The sequence below is a fragment of the Perkinsus marinus genome (assembly GCF_000006405.1).
Source record: "Perkinsus marinus ATCC 50983 genomic scaffold scf_1104296932410, whole genome shotgun sequence".
Lineage (NCBI taxonomy): Eukaryota > Perkinsozoa > Perkinsida > Perkinsidae > Perkinsus > Perkinsus marinus.
The window spans coordinates 565,059-584,044 of NW_003215453.1; the positions used below are offsets into that span (position 1 = coordinate 565,059).

The 18,986-nt window shown below is 42.8% G+C and overlaps 3 protein-coding genes and 1 non-coding gene across 4 annotated transcripts in view; all 4 read left to right on the forward strand.

Annotated features, from left to right (window-relative positions):
• Nucleotides 1–1,667: 1,667 nt before the first annotated feature.
• Nucleotides 1,668–7,589, forward strand: Pmar_PMAR022358 (Membrane protein, putative; the record flags this gene model as incomplete). The annotated part of the gene is made up of 15 exons (XM_002785566.1): nt 1,668–1,861; nt 2,431–2,515; nt 2,611–2,745; nt 2,861–2,945; nt 3,516–3,624; nt 3,667–3,739; nt 3,804–3,948; nt 4,368–4,433; nt 4,480–4,650; nt 5,408–5,559; nt 6,324–6,539; nt 6,593–6,675; nt 6,895–6,992; nt 7,073–7,118; nt 7,493–7,589. 15 exons carry the CDS (start codon nt 1,668–1,670, stop codon nt 7,587–7,589), a joined length of 1,755 nt encoding a protein of 584 aa, XP_002785612.1.
• Nucleotides 7,590–11,687: 4,098 nt separating this feature from the next.
• Pmar_PMAR022360 lies at nt 11,688–11,760 on the forward strand. Its single transcript has one exon. It is a non-coding gene; the product is annotated as a tRNA-Glu (tRNA).
• A 50-nt stretch (nt 11,761–11,810) lies between these two features.
• Nucleotides 11,811–12,293, forward strand: Pmar_PMAR022361 (hypothetical protein; the record flags this gene model as incomplete). The annotated part of the gene is made up of 2 exons (XM_002785567.1): nt 11,811–11,999; nt 12,185–12,293. Coding segments are annotated over 2 exons (298 nt in total), but the record flags the coding sequence as incomplete, so codon positions are not given.
• Nucleotides 12,294–12,900: 607 nt separating this feature from the next.
• Pmar_PMAR022362 (Nod factor export ATP-binding protein I, putative) overlaps nt 12,901–18,986 on the forward strand; it is a gene marked incomplete at both ends in the record, with an annotated part of 9,800 nt that continues 3,714 nt past the window's right edge. Inside the window, 11 exons of the mRNA XM_002785568.1 lie at nt 12,901–12,997; nt 13,354–13,490; nt 13,733–13,909; nt 14,627–14,710; nt 14,996–15,093; nt 15,748–15,924; nt 16,056–16,203; nt 16,751–16,877; nt 17,309–17,483; nt 17,897–18,013; nt 18,853–18,984. Of these exons, the coding sequence (XP_002785614.1) occupies nt 12,901–12,997; nt 13,354–13,490; nt 13,733–13,909; nt 14,627–14,710; nt 14,996–15,093; nt 15,748–15,924; nt 16,056–16,203; nt 16,751–16,877; nt 17,309–17,483; nt 17,897–18,013; nt 18,853–18,984 (1,469 nt within the window). The remainder of the gene's footprint in view (nt 12,998–13,353; nt 13,491–13,732; nt 13,910–14,626; nt 14,711–14,995; nt 15,094–15,747; nt 15,925–16,055; nt 16,204–16,750; nt 16,878–17,308; nt 17,484–17,896; nt 18,014–18,852; nt 18,985–18,986) is intronic.

The following is an 18,986-nucleotide window of genomic DNA, read 5'->3' on the forward strand; positions in this document are numbered from 1 at the left end:
GTCCCGACTTCGCCTCGTCGATCGCAGCTAGCGCACGAAGACAACAGCGGCAGCAGCATCATCATCACAGATCATGAGAGGTTCCTCATCGCTATCAACGACATAGTCCAATTTCCGACTGGTTGGCAGTGCCATGTCTGTGATGCACATATAGCAGGCTCAGCCTATGAGGCTTGGGCACATACGCATGATATCGATCATCGGCGCTGGAGGCCGCCAATGCCTAGGCGTGAGAAATCACTTCTCTAAGTGGTAGTCTTCAACTTTTTCGTAGGTCCTACCGACCTTGATCAGTGCTTGGATGTTCGAGACTATTCTGGTGCGATGCATTGCAAAGAATGTAGAGTCAGGTTGACCAACTACGCCGCATCACAATCACATCTTGGGGGTCGGCAGCACATCTATAGACTGAGTGAGAAGCGTAATCGAGCGATGCATAAACACTATTCTGATTGGCCAGCATCATCTTAAAGCTTGCGTGTGGCACCCGGACCATCTGTCCTGAGACCAAGTCGGCGGTGGGCGCCCTACGTATAGAACACCGAGTTACATCCGATGTTGATTGTAAGTTTATTTTCTCGCGGCTGCTCGTTGCGTTCAGATGAAGCCTTGTAATAATAACCTGCGACACTTTGATGAGGCCTACAACCCGTCGGGGTTCGAATCCCACAGGAGACATTTCTCCACATTTTTTTCAGGGTGTGGAAGACTCCTCAGTTTTATGGGGAAACTTGACTTATGAGAAAGGGAAGAAGTGGAAGAGTGCAGTTGTGGGTCTGGGGTTGTGATAGGGACCCTAGATGCTATAACAACGTGATGAATTAGTCCACTGAGGGGACTGCACTGTGTTCACACTTGTCATAATTGATATCTTATAGTAGAAACGACTCCTCTACTGGATAAAGGAAATCATTAATAATACATTTTTGCTACTCGGCTATAATCGTGCGTCAAAATCTCACATTTTAAGCTTTCTTCCACAAATTCCTATCTCCGCATACTCAATGCATTCCTAAACCTACATCGTGCGTAATTTCATCACGTTTTCTTGCACTTAACGAGACCTGCAATTATTACTTTACATTGTGGAGTCCACGCTTTACTTTCATAACAAACCAAGTGCAAGAACCGTGCAGGAAATGCACTACAACCTCCCCCTCCGTAGGAGCTAGATTCCCCGTAGCGAAGCGACGCGAGCTGCTAGTTAATATATGGCACATATATTATATGATCCTATACCAGATAGTATTTGTGTTATATGTACTTTTTAACCCGGGAGAGTCTATCGTGTACCGTTCTTGGGAGACAATGAATTGGCAGGGGAACCGCATTCTCATCAAATTCAACGTTGGGGGACCAAATCCGAGATGGATTGGGAGACAGTCCAACTTGATGGTGACTTTCCACGTGGGCCCGGTGGTGCAGCCTTCATGGTCTTCTTGAGCCCCCAAATAATATGAGGCCTCTTCCACTAACTCCATTCTCACATCAGAACGGTATAAGTTTGAGAAACTAGGGTAAGTGTATTTTTTGAACCAACTGGAAATGCGGTGTGTGATGCCCCCTCCAGCGGTCGAGATAACAAGATGTATGAAGCAGTTTTAATCGGGGGGGGGATCAAAAAGTTCTTGTTAGTTACCTGTCAGTTAGAGTTAATCACTTTAATAATGGCCGTCAGGTCTAAAGGCTATCGACCTGTCTCCGGCTCTATACACATTGGTGAGTCGTCCTCGTCGTCCTCCTCGTCGTCAAGTGAAGATGATGGTAAGCGAGACGTGACACGCACGCGGAAGATTAATAGAATCATGGGGGATACGATAATGGAAGAGGAAGAAGATCGGGAGGTTTCTAAAGCGAGGAGGTACTACGTGGTATAATGAGGTTCATTGAAAGGTGTCGTTGTATATCAGACACGGCATGAGACTTTTTCACCAATGTCGTTTTTAAAGACAGTGTTTATCCAGGCTGTTCTAAAGGCATGTTTTTTATGCCACTAACTTTTCCATAAATCCATTGTTAGATTGATATGCCGACATACTGTATGAACACATTTTCTAGGACCTTTTTGTGATAGCACCTGCATATACTCTTATATACTATAGGTATGCACATCATTAATGAGTATGTGCGACCAATATTCGCATTGTTGATGATTATAAGTGACTTATATGTATCATGATAGAGATTATGAATGTCATCAGAATCTTCTGGACTGCCATGGTGAGATCCGCAGCCTCTGGCATATCTGCCCCGAAAATTCCAAGCCGAAAATGGTCACGACCGGACCTGTTTCGTATCTTTCTTTCCGTCACCTAAGATACCACAATTCGGACCAATTTTATTCCCCCAAATTAATTCAATATTCTATGTTGTAGTCGACCTCGCCTTGTTTGAAGGATTGATCGTTCAGATATATTTGAATTTTTTCAGCCCTTACTCGTCAAGATTTTCCTGGCCATCTAACCGACAGTTCATCTCGGCTGGGATTGGGCTAGTTGCGGGAAGCATCGCTGCGGTAATAGAAATTATACGCCTTTCGAGATCAACTTATGGACAGCTCTCTTTTGTATACACTGGGAATTGATTGATTCATATTGATGTTTATTTCAGCTACTTCCCCTTGGTTTCCCCTCTGCTGACGCTGCCGCCCAGCGATGTCTGGGGATCTTGGTCGCTGCGGCCATCTGGTGGGTTCTCGAGCCCTGGCCGCCGTATGTCACTTCCCTTCATTTGGGGCTGCTTATTGTAGTATTGGGAGGTCTGGTCGCTCCTGGTTGGTATGCGAATATCGAGTTCCACCGTGTGACGTGTCGCTGCTTGGCAGTCCATCGCTGTGTGTGCTCTCATGGACCTTTCTCAGGTTATTTCTCGCGTCATGCGGGTTCCAGATCCATCGTCAATGGCGTTGGTTCCTGCCAGGATTGTTGGGAGTGAAATCGGAGAATGTGAGGCGAGATGATTATTAAAAAAAGGAATTTGGTAGAGTCGTGTCTACTTTGGGGCTCTTTATTAGGGATAGATTCAACTTGCTTGGTATTTGTTCAGAGTGTGAAAATACGCATATGGCCAACTAGGCGTGTTGGTGCCGATATGAAATACGAAAATATGAATATAAAATATCCTAGAATTCAGCTCAGCTGAGGAGATCGAGCATATATTCCCCCCTGTATTCGAGTGGATTGGACAGAGCGCCTGAATTCATGAGTAGCTGCTGACTTACATCAGACTTAACTATATTAAATGATCGTTATCTATAGCGTTGATCACCCGTTGACTCTTCCGGTAGATCCTCTCAATATTGCAGTTTCACCCGTTTTACGCGAAGTGAAATGTGAAATGTGTTTTTCACTAGTGTTTTTCACATCACGGATGAAACTCCATTAACTTATAACACTTATCAGAGTGTCACCACTGCTTTCTGTTAACCATAGCCGATAGGACGCTGCAGCGCACAGCTGTTGGACGATAGAATGTTAATTTTCGTCGCCCCCAGTATTGGCTCCTCATAATTTTAGCCGAAGCTTTACCCCCGTCCGCCGCTGCAATACTGGTGTCTGCAGCTTTCTTCGACCCGGTTATATTTCTATTCATTTCCGGCTTCGCTATGGGTCAGGCATTGGAGAAGTAATGACGATATCATGGTTTTGATGTAACATTTTTATTTAGGTTTCATATAACGGAAAGGCTCGCGACCAGATTGCTTTCGAGAGTGTCGACTGGTGGTGATCGTCTTGCCATTGTAATAGTGTTGAAATCTGCCTTGCTTCGCTCCGCCTTTTTTTGGATTGAATTCTGTTTGGTAGGTTATATTGCTATTGGGACTGTTAGTCTCGGGAGCACTATCGAATGTGGCAGCAGCAGTTTTATTAACAGCGGTGGTAGCGCCCGTAGCAAGAGAGTTGACGGATTCTGAATCGAAGAGAGCTATATTGGGAGTGGCATTTGGTTGTACTAATGGGTACTCGCAAGTTCGATTCTCGGTGGGGGCATTTTTCGGATTATTTACCAGAGGATCTAGTAAAGTTTCAGAGGGAGTTTTAGAGTTTTTTCATGGAGTTTTCGAGGGTCTTGACTTGGGCTTCGCTCGGGTTAGAAATGTTAGGTAACATTCGAACTCGTCCAAATCTTAGTCGACTTTTTGGCGATATTCGCGTCAACTTGGGAAAAATCCATATCTCGTATGTGAACTTCTGTGTTTTTAGTAGATTAGGAATGATCCTAGAGCTCCTACAAGTTGCATCATATCGTTATAGTCTACTCACTCTCGTCAGTTCTCGGAATGCACTCTGTGAATAACGAAATGCGTATATTATAGTTTCTTGTTTGCTATTTATATTCATAGCCGAAATCCACCACTTCTTACTTAGGCAACGTCGGTGGCATGATCACGCCGATCGCCTCCCCTCAGAACGTTATTGCTCTCGTGGCTCTGCGTAATATTCGCTGGTAATTTATCGGGCGGATAACCGCAATTTTCAGGTTCGAATGGCGGCTCTGATCTGTCGTTTATGCAATGGATCATTTTCGCTCTCCCTGTTTGCGCAATCGCAGCTGCGTCAGTTTTCGTGGTGTTGAAATTTATGTATAACGGAAGGCGGAGCGATGCGAAAATGGTGGAGATGACTGAGAGGCGACGAAATTCTAGTGAGGGTAATGATCTTCCCAGTAGCACTTGAGTGTTCAGCAAACTGATTGTCAGTGTCGGAATTGATTATATTCGTAAAATGTAAATTTTTTTGAGTAATTTCTGGAACCGTAATTTGCGATGTAGGAATATTAAATATCGTTAATTGCTGGTATAGTTATATTGAAGTATAGGGTATTCCATGTAATATGGAGCGACAAAGCATATACCGCGACAACAGGCACTTTCGCGTTGTGCGTGCGTGCAGAACTATTCTGGGTTAACTACGAGGCGTAGGAGGCCACCAGATAGATCAAATGACTCCTCTATATGCCGAGGTTTGTGCAAAAAATCGGAAAACTCAATTTCTCGAACAGCTCGGCGAGATATGCACGAAAACTTTTTTGATGGGGAATGTCTAACTCGAGAATCGAACCGGGGACATACGTCAAGTTCATTGATCATATCAGCAAACGGGGACCGAGCGAGCGCCGCCCCTCCGTTATGAAGACCTAGTATATCAGTATCCCTTCATATTATATATCCATATCGATAGCTTTTATCATGTTATCATACGTTATCACTTTATAACAGTAATATATAATCATTGTGAATGCTCATGAATTTGAAGGTCTTGATGACCGTATCCAGGTGTGTATGGAGAGTCTGGAAGCTGTTCAGATGTGGAGTTGCGTCACGCGCCATTAAATTCCACCGATTGGATTATCCTTGGTAAGCTGATATTGGGTTAACTCGCCCCGCTCTTTAGGTGTTCGCTATCAGGTATAGTAGCAATAACCGTGTTTTTGTGGATGATATTCGATATAGTGGGACTTGACGGTGTATTTGGAAGTATGGGAATGGTCGGGCTGATGGCTGTCGTAGCTCTACATAGTCTGGGCATTTTAACGACGGAAGATTGGCATGGCATGCAGGTGAGCTTGGGATGCAATCGATTCTTTGCCAGTATATGTCTCCTTATAGTGCTAGTATGTCTGAGATGAGGAGCATAGATTTCTATTATATGTTACTAATGAAGATATTCATATAATTATGTTATGTTAGTCAGTAGGCATTGGATTTAACACGTAAGGAAAGTGTCTCAAAATTCATACATTTCGTGGAGGAATCGTTGCCTCTCGAGCACAACGAAGTGTTATATGGTGTGCATTGAGTTGTATGTGAGTGTGTTAGTACATATAAGATATTAATATAATCCGATTATGATACGTATACCTAGTAGTAGAAGCATTTGAAACACTATCATCTGGCTGATTAACGATATGTAGCCTGACTCTGAGGTTCAGCATTGCCTGGATTTTTTCTGTGTACAATGCGAGCTCAATATCACATATTGGAATGTACTCAGTTGATTCATTTGATTTTGACGACTATTCACGAGATCATTATATAGTTCACTGACGAGCCCTCGCGGTCCGGCATAGTCATCGCCTGGATTTTTGCTATATATAATGCTAGTTCAATATCGCATGTCGGAAATATAGGAAATGTACTCGGTTTTTGGTATTTGATTCTGACGACTATTCAAGAGATCATTATATAGTTCACTGACGAGCCTCCGGGGTGCGGCATAGTCGTTGCGTGGATTTTTACTGTTTATAATGCTAGTTCAATACCGTGTATTGAAATTAGAAATATAACCTGTATTAAGTTTGGTGTTAAATAGTTCCCATTTCAGTGGTCCGTCCTGACGCTACTTGGTGGAGGTGTAGCTCTCGGCAACGCAGTGGAGAGTTCGGGCCTTTTGCGTATTATAGCTGATGAAATATCAAAGTCTTTGGAAGGATCAAGTGTCTGGGCGAGCGCGGTTTGCTTCTTCCTCTGCACGGGTTTGGTCGCCAACTTCCTCTCCTCGACAGTGTGTGCCATTGTGGCCTTGCCTGTTGTTGCTAAGGTAAGTGGTGGTGATTATTATTTTTGGGGCGAGCGAGATTTGCATTACCTTAGGTTGGCGCTGTTGTTGGACATCCACGCTTGTTTACGGTTGGGTGTGCGTTTATGACGTCAGCAGCGATGGGTCTGCCTGTGAGGTGAGGTGTCTATGTGATTAGTTCAATTCGATGTTTTGTGAGTGTGGATGCCACTGTTAGTTTCATCAGCTGAGCTCAGGATTTCACACACAAAGTTTGTTGTGGAGGTTTATGTATGAATTCGGGTAGAAGTGTGCAGAAACCCATAGAAATTTCCTTGGAATTTTTTACAACACATGTAGTTGACCATTTTCAGGTTTTCATATTTTCGTCTTTCAGCTCGTTCCCTAATGCAAACGCCGCAGGAGTGGTCAATCTGTCGCTGCCTGGAGCGCCAACTACCCCAATACTACAGTCAAGAGACTTTGTAAAGTCAGGTATGCCGGGATCGATCCGGGGACCTTCCGGTTGTTAAACAGCTTGCTGTCAGGTTTTGCTGTGGCGTTGTTGATTTTAGTCATCATAAGCACTGTGGGGTATGCATGGGCTATGTTCCTCGGCTGGTGAAAAGGTGTATATTCGATTTAATATTCCCCGTGTTGATGGCAATACACACTTGCATACCTCGATTTTCCTTCTGTCACTAAATATCATTAGAAACAACACTGCGTATCATTTACAGGATGAGTTGTGCGCTCGAGTTCTAGTAGGTCAATTTGGAGGAAAATTTTACTCGTATTTTCCGGCGGGAAATTAGTGAAATAGTGGTTGTGTATATTACAGCTGGGCCGGTGTTTGTACATCGGGACCTTGCTCATCTACTTTAGCAATATAGTTCTGCTTCACAGTGTTAGAGATGTCAGATCGCGCCAGTTGTATATGTGTTGTTGTTTTATTGACTTTGTGATCTCGTTGTCCTTTTAGCCATTCTTTGTAGGTACCACAAAACTTGTCCCCTTTTTCCTATCGTTCTTGCTGTAAATATAACAACCTCATCTAAAGGCTCTGAGTTTATTGCCAATGTCAGTCGCTGAGGAGCTCGGAGGATTCCGAACAACGCACATGTTGTTGATAGATCGTTTGTCTCGTCTTCAGGAAGCATAATTGAACTCAAGTTGGGAGAAGGGTGAAATCTTAATTTAATCAATAGTGGCCATGTCCAACCATCAGCCGTTTCACGACGTGCGCTATACACATAGGCATACACGGCGCATTGTAATGATTTACGTGTTTTGTCAGAGATCCTTTTTTCAATCGCGGGTGGACCCTTCTATCTACTACATCCAGCATTCACTATAGTTAATATGTTATCAACAAGAACATCTTTAGTTCGTATTAGCGTTCTTGTACTAGTAGCACAGTAGTAGCCGATGGAGGGAATTAAAACTGTGTACTTGCGTACAGAGCATGAGGATATATCGATCACGCTACACAAAATAGACGCTCTTACTCCGATGGCCCCTTAGGTTAACAGTGGTACAAACCAAAACACAATTATATTACCTACACAACGTAATAACAGAACATTCCGAGAACGCGTTTTAATGTAGCGCTCGCCCGAAAATAGGCGACAGCGAGTTGCGTGGGAACCGTCTCTTACTTCGAACATTATAACATTAGTTTTGGATTGTGTTATTAATAAGGAAAAGGTGGTTCGGTTAAGCTTTTTATGGAAGGCAAAATGACTCAGTCGGCGGCCTCAGAAGTTCAGATTGACGCTACTGAGTCGAGACTGAACACCCCTAAACGCATGGTTCACCGCCAGGTTGGCGAACTCCTGAGAAAAAACGCAATTCTTAAAGTGCGAAGTTGGAAGTGTAGTTGTTGTGAAATACTACTACCGATAATACTCGCCTGGCTGATCTTCCAACTGCCTGGTTTACTCGGTTTGGACTTTGAACGCAAGGAAGTAGTTGAGGCTGATCCGGTGAGTTCAAACGGCTACCCGAGAGCACAAGATTTTGATGTTGATTTTGTCGATGACACGCGGTACTGGGGAATTTTCAGGAGGCAACCGATGGCTGATTCTGGTCAGTCTTGTTGGTGTAAGAGTCTAGCAATAGTGGCTAAAGGTGACAGACAAAATGAACTCGCGAATGAATTGAAGAATTATTTCGAAGGCGAATATGAAAAACTTGAAAATGAAGTCATCAGTGCTACTGGTCATAACTTTACTTATCACTGGCAACTTGGAGATGAGTATGTGCCTGGGTTCGTTCAGGGAGGGTATGGCGACAGCGACGCGAGGGAGATATTCCTTACGAATTGGGCGCAGTGCGGTTCGTGGGAAACTCGAACAATATTCAGAATATTCAGTGATGAGGATGCATTGAAGAAGTATATCGAGGATGAAAATTACGGCTCGTCAGTTGAGACTACTTCTGGTGAGGAGCGCGGCAGTGATCCTCTGGCCTGGGACCGCCTGTGTGGCGCGGTTGTTCTTGAGAATGATGTGCTTCGTGATGAAAAGCCCGAGTTTAAGATCAGAGTAAATGCAACTATTGGACGAATCAGTAGATGGATAACACGTGCGACACTCGAGGATGACCCTAGGGGAATTGAGCGTCACGTTGGTGATGATTCTGCGCGACATTTTTATATTAGGAATGGGTTTCTCGCGATACAGTTGTTGGTACAACGCTTTATTGCTTCGCGACACGAAGCTGTTACTGAGACTATTGAGATTCCTGGTGCTGATATTAACAATGAGGAAAAGACGGTTTTTAAACAAGTTTTGTCGGTGCCTTTTCCAGTGGAGCCGTATTGGTCTTCCGATGGTATCGATTTGGTAAGCGATCTCACGTGGTTGGTAGTTTTTGCTTTCTCTGCATCGGTCAGTGTGCAGATCTCCAGGCTTATACGAGAGAAAGAAATGCGACTTCGGGAAATTATGCGAATGATGGGGCTGCTGGATGTATCCTATTACGTGTCGTGGTTGATCACACAGATCGTCACGTGGTTGGTTATATGCTTGGCGATCTCTCTGGTGATGAAAATCGGCACATACAAGAACTCTTCTTGGTTCCTCATATTCATGCTCAACTTTTCCTTTGGTCTCTCGAGTATGTCATTCGCATTTTTGATGTCCGCGATTTTTACTCGTGAGCGAGTTGGAGCTGTCATTGGCTTTTTCGTGTACCTCGCGGGCTTGTTCATCTCGGTGCCAGAGTATGCGTCCGCGTCTACTAAAAATTTTATGTCATTTATACCGATTGTCGGTTTTCGCGAAGGGCTCAATGTTATAGGTTTTCTCGAGGAGACCTACGGCGGCCTGAGCTCTGATAATACTACTGTTGATTATCGCAACTATTCTTACGCTCAGTCGGTTGCTATGAATTTTCTGGCGTCGGTATTGTGGTGGATTTTATACTATTACGTGGACCAAACAAATCCTTACCAAATTGGCTTCCGTCGGCCTTATTATTTTCTGTTCCAGAAGTCCTATTGGCTGGAGTGCTTTGGTGGTGATAAACGCGAGATGCTTTCTGATGATGATGATGGTGATGAAAATAATGGGCGATCGATTCCTCGTGAGGAGGTGGATGCGTATAAGGAGGCGCTCAGGAAAGCAGGGAAGTGTGTGGAAATCGCCAAACTTTGTAAAAAGTTCAAAGGCACTTCTGGTGAAACCATAACTGCTGTGAACGGCGTGACAATGTCCATGTATGAGGGCGAAATTTTCGCACTATTGGGCCACAACGGCGCGGGTAAAACGACTACGATGGGCGCGATCACTGGTTTTCTATCGCCGACATCTGGCAGAGTGAGCGTGTATGGTTTGGAGATTCCCAAGGATATGGCAGCAATAAGATGCATCACAGGGGTGTGTCCTCAGCATAATGCGCTGTGGCCAGAGTTGACAGCGATGGAGCACTTGGAGTGCTTTGGTGGTATCCGGGGCTTCAATAGGAGCTCGAAGGCTTTCCGAGATTCTTGTGATCATCTGTTGCTGGAAGTCGGCTTAGGGGGGAGAAGGGACTTCCGATCTGATAGCCTCAGCGGAGGCATGCAGAGAAAATTATCGGTGGCGATCGCATTTGTTGGTGATCCTAAATTGGTGATACTGGATGAGCCCACTTCGGGAATGGACCCGTATGCTCGTCGAACTACTTGGGAGCTTTTGAAAGCGAGAAGGCCGGGCAGAATCATTTGCCTTACTACGCACTACATGGACGAAGCTGACGTATTGGGTGATAGAATTGCTATAATGGGCAGTGGGGAATTGAAGTGTTTGGGATCGTCGAGTTTTCTGAAGAAGTGTTATGGTTGTGGTTATGTATTGAGTTTTGTGAAGAAAAAGGAGATTCACGAGGGAGATGAGTCGGTGGTGAAGTTTCTTAAGGAGCGTATAGGCGATAGGAGCCTAGTTGGACAGGTAAGGTTAGGGTAGCTGGGGGACTTGGGAATTTTTATTAGAATATATATGGTTCAAAGTGGTTGCTAGGAAATGTAAACCTTCGAAGTTGTGGTGTTTTCATTCGCACGAGTAACCTGTTATTAATACAAGAGCACAGTTATAGTGTAAAACTGGAGGCGCTTTGGTAATTACAAGTTTTCAAGACATACGCCTGCGGCGTGAGCTTCTACGGCTGGCAATACCTCTGCTATTCTCAACGGGGTTTATAAGTGTCATCACGTATCATATTGGAGTTTAGATTTGAATTCGGGTAGAAGTGAACTGGAATTCTGTGAAAATTCCCTCTGAATTTTCGGTTGTCTTCACCAACACATGTAGTTGGGCATGTGCATATTTCCCCACACTGCCATGACGTGCGTCTCGGTAGGTCAAGGTCCTCTCATCTGCTGGTCTGGAGCTACTAGTGCAAGTGCCGTTTGCTGCAGCTAAGGACTTTCCGGCGCTCATGGACGATCTCGACGCTGAGATAGCTGGCAGAAGTGACACATTGAAAGGCCTGGTAAGCCCGAGTTGGGCCGCCGCCGATTCGAGCCGGTCTCTGACTTTGATGGTAGGCTCACAGTTCACTTCAGTTGATCACATATGGAGTGTCGGTGACGAATTTGGAAGAAGTGTTTCTGAGAGTTGCGGACCCGAGTGCGGAGGAACGATCGGAAAGTGTTATAGCAAATTCACGGTGAGATACTGGGTCGGGTATGTGGCTTTATTTTCATCGTCCGATGTAGTCTAGCTGGTTAGGATATCTGGCTTTCACCCAGACGACCCGGGTTCGAGTCCCGGCATCGGAATTTTTTCATTGATTTTCGACTTGCCAGAAGCCATGCTCTGAGTCCCTCAGGAATCAATCTCTCAGAGCCGTAGTTCCGGTAGACTCAACGAAGCACGATCCTCTACAACCGGCAGAGGACGAAGGTGGTAGAATCCCGGAGACCATTATAGATATCCCGGAAGACGCCGACGACGACGGAGAGTTGATACTCGAACCGGCGACTATGGGGGAACAAACAAAGGCATTGATACAGCGGAGGTAAGGAGATCGTGTTATGGTGGAGTTTCACCCGTTTTACGTGAAGTGGCGTATTCCTCGATGTGAAATTCCCGATATTCGCGGTGGTTTATCAAATATATTTTTCACTAGTGCCCTTCATGTCACGGGTGAAACTCCATTGTATTTATATATTGTGATGTACAACTCATCGCTGGCTCTATCAGGGTACGATTCGGTCTACGCGACAAGAAGATGTTCATGTGCCAACTACTACTACCGCTTATCCTCCTGGCCGGCGCGTTGGCTCTTGTCAAACAGGGCGCTAGTGAACGAGTAAGTGTAACAGTTGTTGATCTATTCCAACCAAGGGTATTGAGATAACGCAAGTGCGGTGTGATCAATGTCTTCCGCTTTTGATGGATCAATAGCAGCCATGCATCTACACAGATCATCAGAAGTCGATTGAATTGGGAAAGTTTTTCTCTATCTGATTCGGCTCTGCTCGAGCCTCGTCTGCACCGTTTCGGGCAAGTCACCGTTATAAGATGCGATTATTCGATGCGCGCTGTGCGCAACATCGCACAAGGGTATTGAGATAACGCAAGTATAACCTAGATAGTATTGGTCTCGTATCAAGTACACCGATATAGGGGAAAACTATGTGCCACAGCTCAAAAACCACATAGCTATTCTATTACTAAGAAGTGAAAGACTTCGAGATCTCGAGAGATCACTAGGCATTGACAACAGCAGATGTAGCGCACGTAATTGTATATCAGCTGTACACGGATTTGATGGATAAGAATATATTCATAGGTTGAAAAGATGCAGAAAAAATGGGTTTTTTTCCAAAAAAGTGGGCGAATGATCAAAAATTAACGCGAAAAAGATGTGACATTATTTCACTCTGACTTTGTCCTTACATCAGGTGGCCCCACCAATGGTGATAAGAAGTGCCGATCTTAACAAGCCCTTGCAGAAATCAAACGCGCCTCGTCCATGGCACGTTATTCACGCAGGGGGCGATTCGAATTTCGGTAATTTACGTTGGAGTTTTACGCGTTTTAGGCGAAGTGGAGGAATACTATGTGCGAAAAACGCGATATGGAGTGAATAGAAAATACTTAGCGAGTTATATGTGACTTATGCACATCATCCGTTTTACGCGTTATTCATTGCTTGTATGCGTTCCTTGACTTTTGTTTTCTATATCATGGGTAAAACTCCACTTATATCGATCAAGCTGATCATTGGAGTTTCACAACCCGTTTAACTAAGTGAAGTGGTGGCGTAATACTCTGTGGAAACGCGGTGATATATAGTAGTCGTGAAATATTTATTTTCTGGTGTTTTTCGTATCACGGTCGCGAAACACCAGTACTGTTGTTAGCAGGCCCGTTTTGGTCCCCATATTGTGCTGAAGCTGATGATTACTGTGACACGTTGAGGACGGTGGTGACTCCACTCGATCAGAGTAGTTCTCTGCTGGCTATGCAGTCACACTTGCGAGAAACACGGAATGATTACGAGGTGTGGTAGGGGGTCTGTAGTGACGTTGTGATAATTTAGTGACACTGTCTGGGATGAAGTTTTTATTCTGGAGTTCTACCCGTTTTACGTGAAGTAGCGTAATACTTTGTGGAAAAGGCGATATTCGCGGTGATATGCAGTAGTCGTGAAATAGACTTTTTCGCTAGTTTTTTTCATGTGAAACTCCAATATTCATTCTGCATATGTGAACACCAATATGAGCATTATCCTGTTTTTCTCAGGCCTCCTCGTATATCGCATTTTCGCATTTGGACAACGCCACAGACTTGCAACGTGAAGTGGGAGATCCGCTCGCACGAACTGTTCTGTGGCACAACCTCACAGCGACAGCGTCCTCGGCGATAGCGCTGAATGCATATGTGAATGCGTGGTTCGCGGCACACGGAGTTGATATTAAAGTAGGGAGGTCGCGGGATCGAATCCCAGGAGAGGCATTTGATATTGGAGGAATATATATTTGATTTACGCTGCTGAGCTCGGGAGTTTATATACGACTTAGAATAAAAGTGTTGGAAAAACGAAAAAAAATCTTAAAATTTTGTGAAATTTCCTCACTAATTTCAGTAGTTTATATACGAGTTAGAATAAAAGTGTTGGAAAAACGAAAAAATTTCTTAAAATTTTCTGAAATTTCCTCACGAATTTCAGTAGTTTTATACACGAGTGTGAATAGAAGTGTTGGAAAAACGAAAAAAATTTCTGAAATTTCCTCATTAATTTCAGTAGTTTATATACGAGTTAGAATAGAATTGTTAAGAAACCAACAAGAATTTCCCAAAAATCCCCTCAGAATTTTCATATTATACCCGACACATGTAGTTGACCATGTGTGCCTCACCTTACATTGGACTTTGAACATTCGCCCTCGAGTTTACTATTGTGCAGTGTGGGAAAATATGCACATGGTCAACCACATGCATCGATGATAATATGAGGAAATTTTGGGAAGTTATTATCATTTCTACGAGTTCAGGTAGAAGTGCACAAAAACCAACAGGAATTTCCCAAAATTTTCTCAGAGTTTTCATGTTATGACCAACACACGTAGTTGACCGTGTGCATGTTCCCCCCCCCCCCCCCCCCCACACTGTTGCTCACAATTCGCCTTATCTCAGGTCACCGTCGTGAACCATCCGATGCCACAGACTTTGTTCGAGCAGAACATAGCAGTAGTGGTGTCTGGAATTTTATCAACTATTGTAAGGGCGAATTTTGTGGCGCAGTGAAAAAATTAACTCGTTTGTTGAGAGCGATCTAAATGCTTTGTATTTGTTGGTGTTGTTGTCACATTAGGAATATATGTTTACTTTCCTCAGCTGAGCTCAGGAGTTTGGGTAGAAATATTCAGAAATCAACAAGAATTTCAACTCGGAAATTTGATACTGTCATCAACACAAACTTTCCAGAAATTAAAGGCGCTGAAAATAACGGTTTGGTTCACACTGTAGTAGGGGTCTTAAAACGATATTTTGTTGTTTTTTCAGGCGGTCATTTGGGCGTTTGCGTTTATTCCAGCGGGAATATGCAGCTATATAGTGATGGAAAAGGAGAAGGATGTGAAAGCACAGTTGGCTATATCAGGGTAACTCATTGGAGCTTCATCCGATTTACGTGAATTGGATTACTACTTTATGTGAAGAAGTGTATCGAAAATACTTGGTGATCTCAGTGATATGTTTTACGCGTTATTCACTACTCACATGCGTTTTTCGCGAAGTGAAATGTGAAATAGGTTTTTCACCGGTGTTTTTCATATTACAATCGTTTGCTTGTCGAGCGTTTTTATCCCTATCTGGAAAAATATGAAAAAACATGAAAAATGTGGGAATTTTCTCGAGGACATTTCTGAGTGGTTTCTGTACACGTGTTAAACCCCGTTTGTGAATTTCTGTAGTTGTTGAGGAAAGCGAATATTAATTCCCTTGCTCATCTACGCCCGATGTTGAAATATACGCCTGCTTTCCTCACCTGAGCTCAGGAGTTTCCAAAGCTAATTATGGGAGTTTATATACAAATTCGGGTAGAAGTGTATAGAAACCAACGAAAAAATTCCAAGTTTTCTCCACATTTTCATGTTGTCACCAACACGTGCGTGATTCGATTTATTGGAGATCCACGATCCGTTTTACGTGAAGTGGCATAATACTCGGTGAAAAAGGCGATATTCGCGGTGAAATATGTTTTTCACTGCTGTTTTTTATATCACGGTCGTGAAACTCCATTGATTTTCACTCAGATGCTCTACCACGGCCTACTGGATAGCTCACTTCATTTTCGATACGGCTTTTAACCTCTTCACAGTTGCTGTTGCAATAGCAGTGCTGTATGCGTTTGATATGGAAGCATTCACAGATTCGGATAAAATCGCTCCAACGATTATGCTACTGTTGTTGTTCGCCCCGTCAGCCTCAACGTAAGCTGTGAAATAGAACTGGGGATCTTTTCAGTGGAGTTTCACCACCCGTTTTACTAAGTGAAGTGAGAGCGTATATTCGCGTGAAATATGTTTTTTTCCATACCACAGCTGAAATTACAATATTTCAGGTACGCATATTTGATATCATTTTTGTATAAGACGCAATTCTCCGCGCAAACGGTGACGATAGTGCTGAACATTGCTGTTGGAACGATCGTGGTTATTGTGGTTTCGGTGCTACAGACGATTCCTGAGGAATTCTGCGAAGACTGCTTGGTGAGGCAAGGAGGGATATTATGTGTGATGCGAATCTACTTTTTCTGTAGTAGTGTTGGAGGAATATGCGTTTACTTTGTACGGAATTTTCATATTGTTACCAACATATATGGTTTAATGGAGTTTCACGACCGTGATATGAAAAACACTAGTGAAAAATATATTTTACGTTTTTCACCGAGTTTTACGCCACTTCACGTAAAATGGGTGAAACTCCAATATACGAAAAAATATGCACATAATCACCAACTACATGTGTTGGAAATACTGGGAAAATTCTGGAGTAAACTGCTGTTGGTTTATGTACACTTTTACCCGAATTCGTGCATAAACTGCTATGATTACTAAGGAAACTTCTGAGCTCAGCTGAGGCCCTCAGCCTGAGGGAAAGATCATATATTTGTCCAACAGTGTTATTCCTACAATTTTTGTTATTTTTATTGGAAAGTGAAGTGGCAAGTGATATGCGCAGTAGTCGTGAAATATATTTTTCACTAGTGCTTTTTTCGTATCACCTTGGTGAAACTCCGTTGATTTTTTGATTCAGGTTGCTGGCAACGTACTGATGTGGATATTCCGTTTTATACCACCATTCGCGTTGGGCTTTGGTTTTTATCGTATGGCAATTTATGTATCCTTTCTTGGAGTTGATCCATGGGGGTCGGAGATTTTTGGTGAGTATTAGTGGAATTTAGTGACAAGATTAGTAGAATTTAGTGACAATATTAACTGAATTTAGTGACAATATATGTATAAGTAGAATTTAGTGACAGTATATATGTATGAGTAGAGTTTGGTGACAGTATTAGTAGAATTTAGTGACAGTATATGTATGAGTAGAGTTTGGTGACAGTATTAGTAGAATTTAGTGACAGTATATGTATGAGTAGAGTTTATTGACATCATATGTATTAGTAGGATTTAGTGACCAACTACATGTGTCGGTGACAGTATGAAAATTCTGAGGAAATTTTTGGAAATTCTTATTGGTTTCTGTTCACTTCTACTAGCGGAATTTCTATAATTAGTGAGGAAACTCTTACGCTCAGCTCAGGAAATTAAACATATATTTCAACACCGTAATTTCCGTCAAATTTCTTGACAGGTACATGTACGAACAAAACTCTGGGCACTCGAAATCAGTGTTATGGTGGAGTCGCTGATGACTTGGTGTATCTCGCGTTTGCCGGTATGGCATACCTCTTATTATGCATATGGTTGGATCATCTTGGCACGAGTGGCAAGTGGTTATCGTATAGGATGAAATTGGAAAAACGATGGTAAGTTGCGGCTGTTGTTGGGGAGAAGGAAATTATGATGCTTTTGGGAGAAAATTTGGAGAAAAACCGAAAATTCACGAGAAGAGAAAATTCGAAATATATTATGAACTTGAGGTAGCAATTAGAGTTTATAGGAAAAACAGAAATGAGGAAAAAAGAAATTATGAATCATAAAAAGCCAGAAACTAAAAAAATATGAAATGAACTAAAAATTATGAAAAAAATAGAAATTATGGGAAAAACTAAAAAATATGAAAAAACAGAAATTAAAAATTAAGAGAAAAACTTGGAATTAAAATTATGAGAAAAAACTAGGAATAAAAAGAATTACGAAAAAAGGTAGAAATTACGAAAATTGGAAATTATAATGCTCGTGATGGAAAAAATTAGGCATCTATGAATTTTCGTATTAGTCCGATACCCGAAGATCAGCTAGCGGCAGAAGATGAGGATGTTGTGGTAGAGAAAGAGCGAGTTGCGAAATTGGAAAAACAAAAACAAATTCTGGCAGTTGATAATGTCAGGAAATGGTAAACATTTAACTCTGGTATTTCCTTTGAGGATTTTTGATAAAAATCTAATGCGTATGCTTGTGTGAAAATAGGAGTTTTACTCGTGTTACGTTAGGGGGTGGAATATGCACATGTGTTGGTGATGATTACGAAATTTCTTAATTTTATTGGAGTTTCACCACCCGTTTTACGTGAAATGGCGTAAAACTGGGTGAAAAAGGCGATATTCGCGGTGATATGCAGTAGTCGGGAAATATGTTTTTCACTAGTTTTTTTCATATCACGGTCGTGAAACTCGATTGTTGGTTTATGTACACTTTTATGCGAATTCGTATATAAACTGCTATTGTTGGTGAGGAAACTCTCGAGCTCAGCTGAGGAAAGAGAACATATATTCCAACATTGGTTAAGTTCGACAAATAATTCTGGGAGTTGATTTTTTCTATGAACTACTGTGCGTGCGTTTTTTGCATTATGTAGTTTTACGCGTTTTACGTGAAGTGGAGTAATACTATATGTGAAAAACGCGGAGTGAATAGAAAATACTCTGCGAATTATGCGGGACAATTTACCCCACTCGAACACATTATCAGTTTTACGCGTTATTCATTGGATTTTCACGACTGTGATATGGATAACACGTTTCACGACTACTGAATATCACCGCGAATATCGCGTTTTTCGCCGAGTATTACGCCACTTCACGTAAAACGGGTCGTGAAACTCCATTGCGTCCTTTGCTACTGTTTCTCCATATCACGGGTGAAACTCCACAAAAAAGGGTTGGCGTATTTTCTTACGTTAAGTGGTTCTACTCTACCTTAGAAAATTACCGCGCATGACGAAATTATGTTTAGTTACCTCCCGAGAGGCTCCCTAGTAGCTGACCCCTCGAGAGCTGTGCATGCAGTGAAAGGAGTTTCCTTTGCTGCTGATTCGGGACAAGTATTTGGGTTGTTGGGAATCAATGGTGCTGGGAAGACTACGACGT